Raw genomic sequence first — 13475 nt, forward strand, 5'->3', positions numbered from 1 at the left:
TTTTCCTAAGTAAGGGCAGACTGCAAAATCCTATTACTCTTATTAAAATAGGGAGAAAGACTCTCAGAAATCCCCAGGGTGCTCTTGAAATGCAAACTTCCCAGCTGGAAGCAGAGAGCTCAGGGCTATCCCAGCACTCAGAAAAAAAGGGCATGGCCTGTAACAGAAGCTGGTGAGTCAGGGTGGACTGTTTTAGCAAGGGTAGGAGTTAAGCTGGGTACCCACACTGAACACCTGTCCTGCCTCAAGACAGAAGGCAATTCCAGCAGCGGTACCTCCACTTTAAAACATCGCAGTTTCAGAGACTAACGCCGAAGCTGGACCTTGAGCTGCACTGCCAGAGCAGGGAGTCCTGTACGTAAGGAGCACACAGACAACCAGGCATCTACCAATGATGTGGTCTAGCAACTGTGGCTCAGGATCAGCCATGTCAGATCTAAACCAGCATCTGCCAAGATTTCATGTGTTCCCAAAACCTGTTTTCCCTGCTCTCTTGAACAGCTTATGAGTTAGGGCTTTGCTGTGGAAATGCACAAGCCTGACTAGTTTCTTCAGTCAACCCAAGCTGCAAGGCAATGAAGCCACAGGAATGATTCTGTAGGAGTCATCTTGGTTCACAGCAAGTTGTCCTCAAACTGAGCTAATGAAGTAGCACAGCACTATTGGTCTCAGGTGTCTTTCCACACCTCCAGGACAATACACAGGAAAATACCTGCACCTGACCAGACCGGGACAGGCTTGGGAAAAGCCAGGCTCACTAGCTCTGTATCCACGAGGGTACAGTGTTGTGCTTCCTCAGGATCTGACCTGTCATTGCCCCTAACCGAAGGGATCTTGTTAAATGAGGTCTATCCAGAACGCTTCCCTCTCCCAAACTCCCAGTGTTGCAGTGGTCATACCAGCCCCTCCCCTTGACACACACCACTGCTCTTACCCTCCCATGAGTAAGCGAGCCTGGAACAGCATTTCTTCAGCTACTTCAGGCCAAAGAAAAATCTGAAACCACGACCCTCGTTTTCAGTAATTTGAGCATTCAGCTCCCACTTGCAACACTGAAATTCAGGCCACAAATCTGTTCCTTTTCATGCCTGCAGATGGTTGCTTCATCTCCCTACAGATGGTATCCTGAAGCCAAGCAAGTGGCTTTCATGCAGAACTCCAAGATTACTATTTGAAAAAATTTGATACAATTTGAAACTAGTTTTCCAAGGAAAGACAGAAGGCTATACTTGTGGCAAAAATCCTTTATTAAAGTATAGTTTGTAAATTCCTTTTCACATTAGAAATTCTAAATGCAAATTACAAAACTATTTCAGTAAAAAACAAAATTATAGTTAACAGCAAAAGTACAACTTTATACAAATAAAAAATCATTTTAAATTTTAATTTAAAAATAGAAATTTGTATCTTCCAATGTACTGGTCCTAACAGCTTTTACAACTGGTAGCTGCAATACTAAGTCTTTTCACATGCATATTCACATATAGTCATTCAATCCTCTGCAGAGTTTATTTAGCTGAAATAGCATGAACAGTTGGGCTTTGGTTGGGTTTTGAGGGGGTATGTACCACATGATATCAAAAGCAAAAGCCAAATTTATTAAGTATTGTCAAGGTATCCTGAAATATTTTTTAAAGTAACATTTTTGCCCTACTACTTTCACAATCAACTGAAATGCTTTTCAACAGTCACATTACTTCAGACAACTTTCTTCATTGCACCTCTTGCGTTTTTTTTTTTTTTACATTGAGATCACTCATCGATGTTAGCATGAGCATTAATTTTATATATTAAAACCGGATAATTTTCCTAAATTAAAATTTGGGATAACATTTGGAAATGTTTTGTAAAAGACATCAGAAGTCACATATTAAAGGCTACCACTCATCACAATCACATGCTGTTGAAAAATAGAACAGAAAGCGGTACACAAAGTAGGAATTTTAACAGTTGCACATTATTTCAGAGTGCTGGTGGCAATACTGCTTTTAATTAAAAGTATAAGATGACACAGAATTTACAGGATACCTCATGATTCTCAGGGATTCTCACTGATGTAACTGCAAGAGACATTAGAAAGGCTGGAACTTTTAAAATGTAGGCTACTTTGAAATACCATTTTGAAATAATTTGATTTCATAGTATTCATCCCAGAATACATTATAAAACCAGTCAGAGAAATACAAGAACTCCAGTGTTGTTTTTCTGGAATATTGGCAAGTAGCTGAAGGCATGGAGATCCTTACTGATAAAACTCTACTTACTTTTCCTCTGTGCATTGATCTTCTGATCTATTCTGTATCCAGTTCAGCACAGCTCTTAAGCACACTTGATATCCTTCAGCAAATCATCCTATTTTCTCTGTCAGAACTGCAATGCCTCATTTTGAGTTGCTGAAGCTGATAGAAGCTCTGTCACTGTTTTCAATAAAGTCAAGATTGGTTCTACCAGTGTTATAATTTTAAACCATAACCTTCCATCAAAGTTCAGCTGGTAGTCAAACAATGTATGCTAGGTGAATGATCAATCTATACCAGACAGGGCATTCAGAGTATGCCTGTGAACCTCAACCTGTACCCCAAAGGACAATAAACAGAGGAAGAGACAAAAGTATTCCAAAGTGCTCTTAAGCTGTGTATTTCTCTGCTGACTTTCACAGACTGGAGAAAACAAATTCTCCTAGCTCTGGGGAGAGCTGATTTTATCCTGAACATTTTTAACATATTTAATCAAATAGGACTAAGAGATGAAAAAAATAATATGGAAGGACACTGAAGCTCACTAGGAACAGCTGCTTTTCTGAAAAGTCCTAGCCCACTTCCAGAGATTGTTTATACACCTTTTATTCTTTAATCTCGTTTGTCCCCTTGATCTTGCACTTTTAGCTTGCAGTGGTAATTTTGAAAGAGGCTCAGGAAGTGGCGACTTCAAAAATACTCCTGACCACATTGGTCAGAGCATTTTCTGGGGAAGTGAGAGTGAAGTGCAATCATCATCATTCACTTGCTATGCCAGAAGAAGGCAAAAAGCTGTGTTTCTCATCTCCAGGGTAAAGTTGTCAACTAGATTATGATGAACAGATGGGCAAGATGACAACTTTTTCTGCTCGTCTTTTGAACTAAAATCTAAGCTGTCTTTGTCCATGTCGGGAATGGTGCGAATATGCTGAGTGAATCAGGCTGCCTCCCAAAACAACCAGAAGTGTTGGCACTTCCTTGTTTACAGGCACATCTCTGTAGGGCTTGGGCACCCAAGTAGCTCAATACACAACAGCTACCCAGGACAACCAACAGGGACTATACTGCAAAGAGCTGTCCCAGAGAGCTGCAACTCCATTTGTTATAAACAGCAGCACTAAGGAAAACCTGTTCACGAGCAGAACGAAGTTCCTTGGTCCAAAATAAAGATCTTGGCTCCACTAGGACAATTCTAGAATATGCAACCCTGTACAGCTGATAATCTGAACTACTGTCTTGAGGTCAAGTGCCTAAATGGCATCTCAGTCCATTTTAGACACTGTCACAGAGGATGGAGTGTGGGCTTCACCGCACAGGACATCAGGCAGTGGCAGAAGCAGCTCTGCTCTCTGGGGAACATGGATCTTTTGTATTTCACCCACTGGTTACCAGAGCAGCATAGAGAGAAAGAAACAGAGAAAGGACACAATTCAGATAAGCTAAGTACCCACAAAAAATATAAAACTTATTATGGCAGTCTATTATTCTAGAAAGAGTCCCTTTGATTAACTATTATTCAACCTATTCTTACACTTGAAATAACCAGACAAGATTATTGTATCTGTTGAAGCATGACAAACTCATTTTGAAGTCTACCATGCATCACTTTCACTGTGTATGTATTACAGTAAATACAGATATATTCAGAAAACATCATGTCTTCCAGCTTGTCAGCCACTTATACAGACAGGTTTTCAAGTGAAACCTATTTCTGTGGACAGCTTTTCTCACAGAAGTTCTTTGCTTATTAGTACTCATGCATATAAATTGCAAAACTTGCACACACATATGGATTTGTACACAAACTCTATGTGTGTGTAGTTCCTGGATAAAATTTACTTCAAAGTGGTTAAAAATTAAAAAACTTCCTCACATTAATCCTTAACCTATTAATATTATTCCTAATACACAACTCACACCTGTTCTGAAAAAGCCTTCCAATAAAAATTCATATGCCTTTCAGGAGGCAAAGATGCAAATAAAAATAGCAATGCATTCTAGAAGATATTTCTATTAAAAAGAAGTGTCTTGATTGTTTACTGGAAACACTCGCCAAACTACAGATGTTTATATTTAATTTTTGAAGGGTTTTGTTTGGGTTTTTTGATGTTGTTTTAGCTTTTTACACAGATATTTCTAGATGCTGATGCAACACCACCAGTATCAGAATAACTTTTGTACTCCTGGACTTTCCAGTTGGCAATTACTACTGCAATATTAGCATTCAGTTTGATGTTAAAAATACATTTTAAATGTCTCATGATCATATTTTCTACAAGGAAATCACCAAACAAAAAACCAAAAATGAAGACATCACTATTAAACACCTGTAAAGTGAAACAGTACTGAATTTGCTTCATTTAAAAAGCCACAAAGTAAGAAATAATTTTAATCCAGTAGGTGGATCTCCAAAAGAGATTGAACTACAGCATTGTGTTTTTCCCTTTAACAGATCACACTGAATCTGCCTAATTACCAAACACACAGCTGGCCTTAGTGCACAGGCCTTATATACAACTTCCTTCAATATCTGGAGAAGTTCAGAATGGATTAAGGACAATAGAACTGGTTAACCCATCATAACATAACCACTAAAAAGACACCAGACTTTTGAAGAAACCTGGAAAAACTTAGCACTCAGATGTAATTGGATTTGAAATACCAGTAGTTACCCAGTTTCAACCCCTCCTTTGCTCTTCGGAAGGGTTTAGCGCAAAGTTCTGAATTACAAAATAACTTTGTACAAGGTAAGGTGTTTTAAAAGCACAGAAGCCACAGCAATTAAAATGTGTGAGGGTCAAAAGACAGACTGGGTATGCTATGAAGACAGTTATATTAAAAATTGCACCTTAACTTCCCTTTAAAAATCCTATATTTTTCAGCAAAGTTCTTAATCTGCATTTCTGAGACTTCAAATTCTTTTAAGTATCTTCCTTTTGCAGGTTCAAAAAGGATCTGTTCCACACAAAAAATTATTGGAAACATACTGACAAAACCACCTGCTGTAAATTGAGACCACTTCTAATAAAATATCATCCTTTAAAACAGATTACAAAATACCAGTGTGGTTATTCAAAACGGGGTGGGGGGTTTTCTGTGATCTGGCGGTCATCTGACACCTCAGTTTCTACATTTCTCTTTCCACAACTCCTCAATTCAGCATAACTTTCAGGCAGCCTGGTTTTATTTCTGTGAACCTATGAAACAAGAAAACAAAGAAGCTTCAACATGTAAACTATGTGCAATTCCATCGCCTTCAGTTTTCATCAAACATATGGAAAGTGGTAAGGTTCTCAGTCAAGTATATGTGCATGTGAGAGTCAGGAAATCAGGATTATGTCCACGGATGTGACATTGACGGATTTTACCGGGTCTGGAGATATGAAGACCTGGGAACAGCAGAAACTAAGATGAAGATTTGAGGAGAAGGAAAAAAAAAAAGCTGCCCAATATTCTTGGTTATATTCATTCTGTTCCTCTATTCCCACTTGCTCCCTTTCATTCCCTCTTGTTTCAAAGTGGATTTTCACCCTTGTATTCTGTAGAAAGTAAGAAGGAAATGGGAAGTCACTGCTATTTTTGAGTCTCACCTTCATGCTCACCTTCCTACACTGCACCAGCAAACACACTGGTGCCAGCCTGGACTTGCTAAATTGCTATCCCTCATAAACTGAGCACAAATGCAAGTATTGGGGACCAATAAAAAGCAGGATTAACAACTTTTCACAGTAAAGCTATTAGTCTAGAATAGAAATATATAATTAAACTATCTCAGAGGAAAGTATCTAACATTTAATAGGTGCTACACAATTGCATCAGATTAGTGAAACAACAGACTTAACCTGAAACAGCAGACCTGCCCTGATCTGTGTGTAGTTTAACAGAATTCTAAAACTAAACTTCAATTTTCAGTTATGTGGGTTAAGAAAAAAAAAATATCAGTAACAAAAATCTAAACTCACCTGAAGTTGTGGCTTGTGAGGTATCTGATAGCTGCTGGTCTGATGCGAGCAACTCCTCCCTGACTATGGCTTCCTCTTCCCGTGATAACACTGAGATATGGTTTACCACCAGTCTGCTGGTACTCTGCAACAGCAGGAATTGTAACGGTTACAATCTTCCCTCAGCACAGACTTGGCATCCCCTATAGCCCTTCCATGCATTCTTCGGAAAACTCTCACTAGTCATTTAGAGCTTTGTTTTCCCATGCTGGTATGCGTATTTTACACAAAAATAGCAATTTTTCCCCTGTTCTGATAAAGTCAAACTTTTAAAATCTAGATTGCTTGCAATATGCATATTGTTATCATTACAATATCCTTCTAATTTTATATAAGCTTTACTGTTTCTGTCATCTAGTATTCAGTAAGAATTTACATCCTGTGTTATAAATTTAAATTGCAAAATTAAAAGCGGTGGGTGTAATTTATTTAATTTTTAAGTGGTGCTTCTGTATTGTTTCATGTTTTATCTTAAATTAATGTGAATAAAGAAATAACATTTTATTGAATAAGGAAATTAAGAAGAAAGAAAATATAAATCCAGCAGTTTCTGACACTTATGTCACATTATCTTCAGCTATGCTGGAGAATGGAAATCAATGGATCAACACATTCCATGAGCTTTATTAGGGCACCTAGCCCTGATAATGAAACTGCTCTCTTCCCAGAGATAACAGCAACCTAAATTGATGAAGAGTTTGAAAAAGAGGGAAAAAAATAAACTAAACTGGATTCTCACAACAAGTCAAGATTTGCCAGTTTGGAATTATCAGTTCACATGACATTTTTTTTCAACTGTCCGCCCCACCCCACCCCACTCGCGTAACGTTATTTAGGTTTTATATTTATTTACTGGTAATTCTGCCAGCAAAATGTTCCCAGTACTGATCCTTTTCCCATGTATATACAGTGAAATTAACTTCACTTTTTTTTTAGGTTTAGGTGAATTGACTGAACAGAGAGCCCCTACTATCAATTTCAGAATTCCGGATCCAAGTGCAGTTCTGGTTCTATAAAGCATTAGGTTACAGTTTAAATTACACAAATGTCATTGTATGAATAGCACAAGATACTGGAATTTAATTATCTCTGATGTATATCAAAAGAAAAGGGTTATCTAGGGCCCCACTGAACGCTTTTGTTTATACTCTGTGGAGTAGCTGATTCAAAAAAATCACATTTGTGCAGTAGGTACCTTGCATGAGAAATGCTTCTTATAACAGCATTCCCAGTGTGCTTAAATTTAGAGGGTAAACTAGTAATGCAAAAAACATATCTTTTTACAGCATGAACACTCATTAAGTACTTGAACACTCCACTCTGAAAAAAATAAGCTCTCAAGAAGAACTATATCAAGTGACATTTCTGGAAGCAGCAGTATTCTCGTCTCAAGACATGCTGCCAACAAACTGATATAGAAGTTTCTGAAAGGTAGCTCAAATCACCCACTTTCATGTAGAAATCGAAGACAGTATCATCATTGCGGTTTGAATTCCAACATACTAACTTTTAAGATTAAAAAAGCAATATAGCTGTGACAAAGCAATGCAATGGTGACACATATGTTTGCGTTATCACCTCAGTTAAAATTCAAGAATAATAATAAATTAAAAAGGATAAAACAGAAAGAAGGGGAAGATTTACAAAGAAGCAGAGGAGGGGGGCAAGACAGAAAGCAAAAAGAATCATTGTCATGTCAAAGAAAAACAGTTCCATCGGGGTACTTTGAAAAAAAGACAACACAAAGCCTAGTTGTTTTTAACATGCATGTTATTAAAGTATATTCATTCCCTCTAATATTGCCATGCATCATGATTTCTTAATAAAAAATGAGGAGAATAATTTTTAGGGGGCAAGAATTATTACCTAAACCCTACCTTCACTTTTTTCCTGCAGCACTCTGGCCAACTGATTCACAGCTTCATCCACATGGAGACCATGCAAATCCAACACATTCATAGGCAGCAAGGAAGTATTTACTCTCTCAAAGATTTGCACAGCAGCAGCATGGTTGGCTTCTTTCATCTTCTGCTCATGAAGGCGACCCTTTATTCATAAGCACAGTGACTATTACACACCGAGAAATAATCTAAGCTCCACACTGGTCATTGGTTTCAAAATGACAGCACTGGCAGGGTGCTTTTAATTCAAGTTTGAAGCAGTAAAATTTATAATTCTAGGACAACTTCTGCAAGAGGCTTAGTGAGATCTACTCACAAGATTTCATGAAATCTGTTTGTGAGAAACTACTCAAAGCTGGCACAAAGAAGACATAATGAAAGCCTTACAAAGAAAAAAAAAGCAGAAAAGGCATAAAATCACAAGGTCTTTATGTAAGCTAAAAAGTTACACTCCATGCTGAGTTGCAGATTTATTTTCTTAACAACAGATTTTTATTTTCTCCAAGTATTTTGCTAAAATTGTAATAGAAGAGTGTCAGAGAAACAGCCCAACAGATAAGAAAAAACCTATTGCATTTGAGGTTAATTCTTCTGAATGCATTCCTGAAATTTCAGACAAGCCAAGGGGTAAACACTTTTAATAGCTGCCAATTATTTCTCTTAATACTTTTGACATCTTTTATGACTGACAACATCAGCAAGTCCCTTCTGGAATGAGGGCAAGGAGCAGTACAGTTAGTCACCTTACAGAGTGAACAAATACCAACTCCTTCCTGTGAACCTTGCAGTGATAATACCTGACAGATCAAAGCAACCCATTATGTCCTTGAAGATCTGTAGGTACAGTCTGAAAAGGAATGGAAGACTTAATTCCAGGTATTGTACTGATAAAGGCTCAAGAGAACCAAGGTGACTATCCTACAATTTTTAAAATGGATCATCTGAAATGTAGTAATGACAGACTCAAGCAGCTCTGTAACTCACTTCCAAAGGATTCCCAAGACAAAGGCCACCAAGCATGAAGTATTTTTTATTAATAAAGGTAGTTTAGTTTGCCTTTTTCTTACCTAAAAGGAAGTATATAATTAAAAAATTTCAGTATTTACCATCGACTGTATTTGTTCCTATGGATAAGAACAAAAGACAGGACTTGAACCTAGATTTCTATTTAAAATCATGCACACCTTTGTTTAGAATCTCTCAAAACTTCAAGCATGTATGAATAAAGAACATAAAAGGTTCATTATAAAGACTGATAATCAGTATTTCCTACATGTGCAGTAACAATCTAAACATTTACAGTTATACCACTTGCAGGAAAGCTTTTTTAATACGCAAATTCAAGTGTTATTATTACATATTTGTTCTGTCATAATGCAATTCAAAATTTAGAATTAAATGCTTCCATAATGTGAATTCTTACCAAATTTTTATATGCTATTAGATCAGGGGAAAACTACAGCCTTTGAAGGTTATTTGTAACAGAATTTTTAAGAGTGGTGTCAATGGAGGGGTCTCCTGTGAATGCACCAAGAAACCAATGTAGAGGAACTTTGATTACGAGAACAGTAGATACTTAAAATCGAGAGTATGATCAACAGCACTGATCAGCAGTACTCACACTGGTACATACCAAGAAATGTACCTGAATCAAGACCAGAGAGCCTGTGCTCCAAGGCCAGAGCACACAAGACTGATCAGCAGCAGATCTACACTCCAAAGATATATTGTGAAAAGCATGACATACACACCTCATTTATCCCAACCCAAGACAGACTGTAGCCATAGAGATAGTCAGAATGAAGAAGCGAAGACAGAAGGCAGCAATCTTGCCCAAGATTTATGGAGGATGAAGCAAGCAAGATTCTGTTTTAAAGAATGACATCTTAATACCTGTCTGAATCCTATAAAGTACAGAATATGGGTCTAAAAACAGTTCAGCACCAACATATACAGAGAATTCAAAAACTGATGTTTGTTGCAGTTCATGTCACACTCCAGGGAACCTGGCAGACCACTTAGACACAGGTCTTGGTGTTTACAAGGATGGGATGGGATGTGGATGTGGATAGAGATCTAGGACAAAGGAGCATGTGTGACTAAGCACATGCTTAGATACCACCTTTCCTGAGGTCTTGCACTGAATTTGGTTATGTTAGCTTCCTGTGCCAGTTATCATTACTAGTAAAAGGGTGTTTACTTGTGATTGTCAATATAACACACAGGGAACAGTGAGCAAATTCATCAACTCTAGTAGGCATGATGTTTTCCTTAGCACTTCCAATTCAGTGTTCAAGTACCTCCCTAAATTCAGACAAAAAGCACAATATTTATGTTTACCTGATGTGCATAAAATGCTGCCACAGGCTTCATACCCATGCGATAGGCCTCCCCAGCCTTTTTCAAACATTCCTGTCTCTTTTGCTGGTGACAAAAAGCTTCTGCTCTTAGATCATCATACTGTGGATACTCAAAGTCTTGAAACATTTCACTCAAAGGATCATCCTCTTCCTTACTTTTTTTTCCCTGTAGGAATTTGCAATGTTCGAAGTTACGGATGCATTGTAGGGTGTTTTCACTAGCACAATTTTGGCTATGTTTATAACTATGACTTATAAAAATATAAATACCTTCTTCTCACGGTTCTTTGCAGCACTGTAGGAAGAAACTATTTCATTTTGCTGAACACTTTCTTGAGCTATAACTGTTTTTACAGGATCTGCCTCCAGAACACAGTTCAGAAACTGTTCAGTTTGTTCTAAAGAGTAGCTGTAAAGGATAAATAAAATCTGTGACTTTACAAATATACTAATAGCTGCTACATTTATCTGAATTCGTATTACAAACCTTGATACTGTTACAGAAATAGATTACAATGAAAATAAAGTACTTGAATGGAATATTCCAGTTATTAATACAAAAAGGCTTGCAGACTCCTTGTAGGGCATTACTGGCATCAACACACATGCAGTCTTAGTGAAACATAACTAAGGGGTACTTGAACGTTAAAGGAAAATGACACAATGAAGTAAATTGAATCCCACCTTAATCAAAGAGACATTAATAAATGCTGCTTTTGGGCTGGGTAAGATAGTTCATCTTAAATCTTCTCAGGTCAGGTTTAGTTCAAACTAATTTAAAACTAGCTAAGTTTTCTGAAATCCTAATGAAGGAAAATCCTTGTATTTTCAGTCAAACTTTTTTATCAGATTTAATTAAATAAGACATCAGCTGTCATCAACATTCTAATAAGCCATCTCCTTTATTCTTGCTGTTTAGTAAGCTTACAAGAGCAGACTGATCAAAAGTAAAGACAGATTTTGGGAAAGGCAACACTATGAAGATGATTTAGAATGTGAAAAACTAGATGGTGAAATGTTTGAGCTATAGAAATGGATGAAGGATATATTTTAAACAGGAAAGATTTTTATAGCAACCTGGACAAGCAACATGACTGACAAGTAGGTATGCAAAGCCATATGTAGAGACAGACATTCAAATGGCCAAGGATGAAAAAGGATGTTTCTCTTGGAAAAAAGTTCACTTCTCAGAAACTTGGATTTAAGAAGGTAGACACATACCCCAGAAATATAATGCAGAGGAGAGAAACAGAATGTCAGCAGGAAGAGATGGAGAGATGGCTCATTCCTTCAGAGTTGCTGTAGTAACCAGGAAAGTACTCAGAGGTAGTATCAGGTGATGGTAGTGTTTTCCTCTTGGGCAGATGCCATTTTCTGTGAACCTACTATTACCACACTAATTTCTCCCACTACATTTAAAGCTCAGCTCTAGAGAAAATACGCAGCTCCACTGACAGTCAGTCAGTGGTCAATAGCCAGAGACATTCTTCTCTCCGAGAGAAAAACTGTCTATATCCCCCTAAAAAGAAACAACTCTACACAGAGTTTTTATGCCCCTTTTTGCCTTTAAGACCAGGTAGTTTTGTCTTTATTTAGACTAACAAAAAAGCCATTCTTTAGCAGTGTCTTAACTCTCAATATTTACAACTGTAACTATTACAGAGTACCATTTTTACATAGAACTAAAAAGATTTCTTACTTGTTGTCCTTGAAGACATCCATTAAGAAATTTTGATTAATAGTTGGAAACATCTCAAAAAGTTGCTTCTCCTTTAGTTTAGCAGCACAGTCTTTTCTAGCTGTAGAAGGAGCACGATTCTACCCAGAAGACAAAAGAAATATATTACAAGTTCTTAGTTAGAACAAAATACAGTAAAGGTGGAGCCAATCCAACTTTACCATTATTTGTTACAATTTTAAAAGTATCTGCACAGTTGGTATGCACCCACAACAATGACAACATGCCATATCAGCCTGCCACACTCATCAGCATAAAGTAAGGACAGGTGAGTTGTATTATACACCACTGCAGTACTCTGCAGTCTTTCGAAGTAATGCATCTGGAGCTCCCTTGTAAGTTGAACGAAGTAAAAGAAGGATTTTTTAGGAGAGATTCAAGTTTTGGAATTTACTCCATGCTAATCTATCTAGTTCAGTGCTAAGCTTGTGCAAAGTCCACCTCTTTTCTCTATACTGAGGGCCTGGGGGTTGACATGACACTTCATTATTATGCAGCATAAACCATTTTAGTTTGGTGTATCTGAAGCTCTATCTGTAATAAATATCCCTATTTGAAAAGTCATCTGAGAAGATGACATAATTATAGCTTAGGATCAATTGGACTGATCATTCCAATATTCAGATTTTTTTTTAAAAAAGGAAAAAAGTAGTAAAAATAAAGCCAAGCTCCACGAATCCTAACTGAAAATAAAGCTGTGGACATGACAGTAGCTGTTATCAGTCGGGCACATACATGCAGTTCAAAGAAAGAATCCACAAGCCATTTTCAAAGTACAGACTAATCCATCCAACTTTCTACACCAGTTCAAAGCTCAACTTCAGGACAGCTGCTTATCAGAGACAATTACAAATTAAACGCCTGTTCTGAACCTCGGTGGGACAGTAGAGGGCAGTATCAGGCACAAGCCAAACAGGCAGGGTACAGGAACTGCGTGGAAACCAAAGAACTAGTAAAAATCTATTAAAGATTTACTGTTTTCTGAGAAGTGGGTACAGAAGCTTGTTTGCGATTAACCTCAAGCACTTACTTTAATGTTTCATCTGTTAAGAATGTTGTGGATTCTCCTTATGAAAGAATATTAAAACCAATTCAGTACACTTCTGAACAAACAAGGCATGGAGCCAACTAAGAACTTTTTTCGATAGTGCTGTCACAAAAAAAAGCGTGGAAGATCACACTGATCTTTGTTTTTAGGTGAGCAATCAAAAAACAATTCAACCAAACACAAATGCTAA

General features: G+C 37.4%; 1 protein-coding gene across 3 annotated transcripts in view; it reads right to left on the reverse strand.

Annotated features, from left to right (window-relative positions):
• Positions 1-1229: 1229 nt before the first annotated feature.
• N4BP2 (NEDD4 binding protein 2) overlaps positions 1230-13475 on the reverse strand; it is a 36482-nt gene continuing 24236 nt past the window's right edge. For 2 of the 3 annotated variants that reach the window (XM_085059113.1, XM_085059111.1), the window contains exons 14-19: positions 12199-12317; positions 10770-10908; positions 10480-10665; positions 8116-8284; positions 6200-6323; positions 1230-5434 (exon numbers count right to left, since the gene is read on the reverse strand). In XM_085059113.1, the coding sequence (XP_084915239.1) occupies positions 5389-5434; positions 6200-6323; positions 8116-8284; positions 10480-10665; positions 10770-10908; positions 12199-12317 (783 nt within the window). In that variant the 3' untranslated portion in view covers positions 1230-5388. The remainder of the gene's footprint in view (positions 5435-6199; positions 6324-8115; positions 8285-10479; positions 10666-10769; positions 10909-12198; positions 12318-13475) is intronic. The other variant, XR_014851765.1, reaches the window with a different exon arrangement.

This window comes from Lichenostomus cassidix, chromosome 4, assembly GCF_008360975.1.
Source record: "Lichenostomus cassidix isolate B80296 chromosome 4, HeHo_3.0, whole genome shotgun sequence".
Classification (NCBI taxonomy): Eukaryota; Metazoa; Chordata; class Aves; order Passeriformes; family Meliphagidae; genus Lichenostomus; species Lichenostomus cassidix.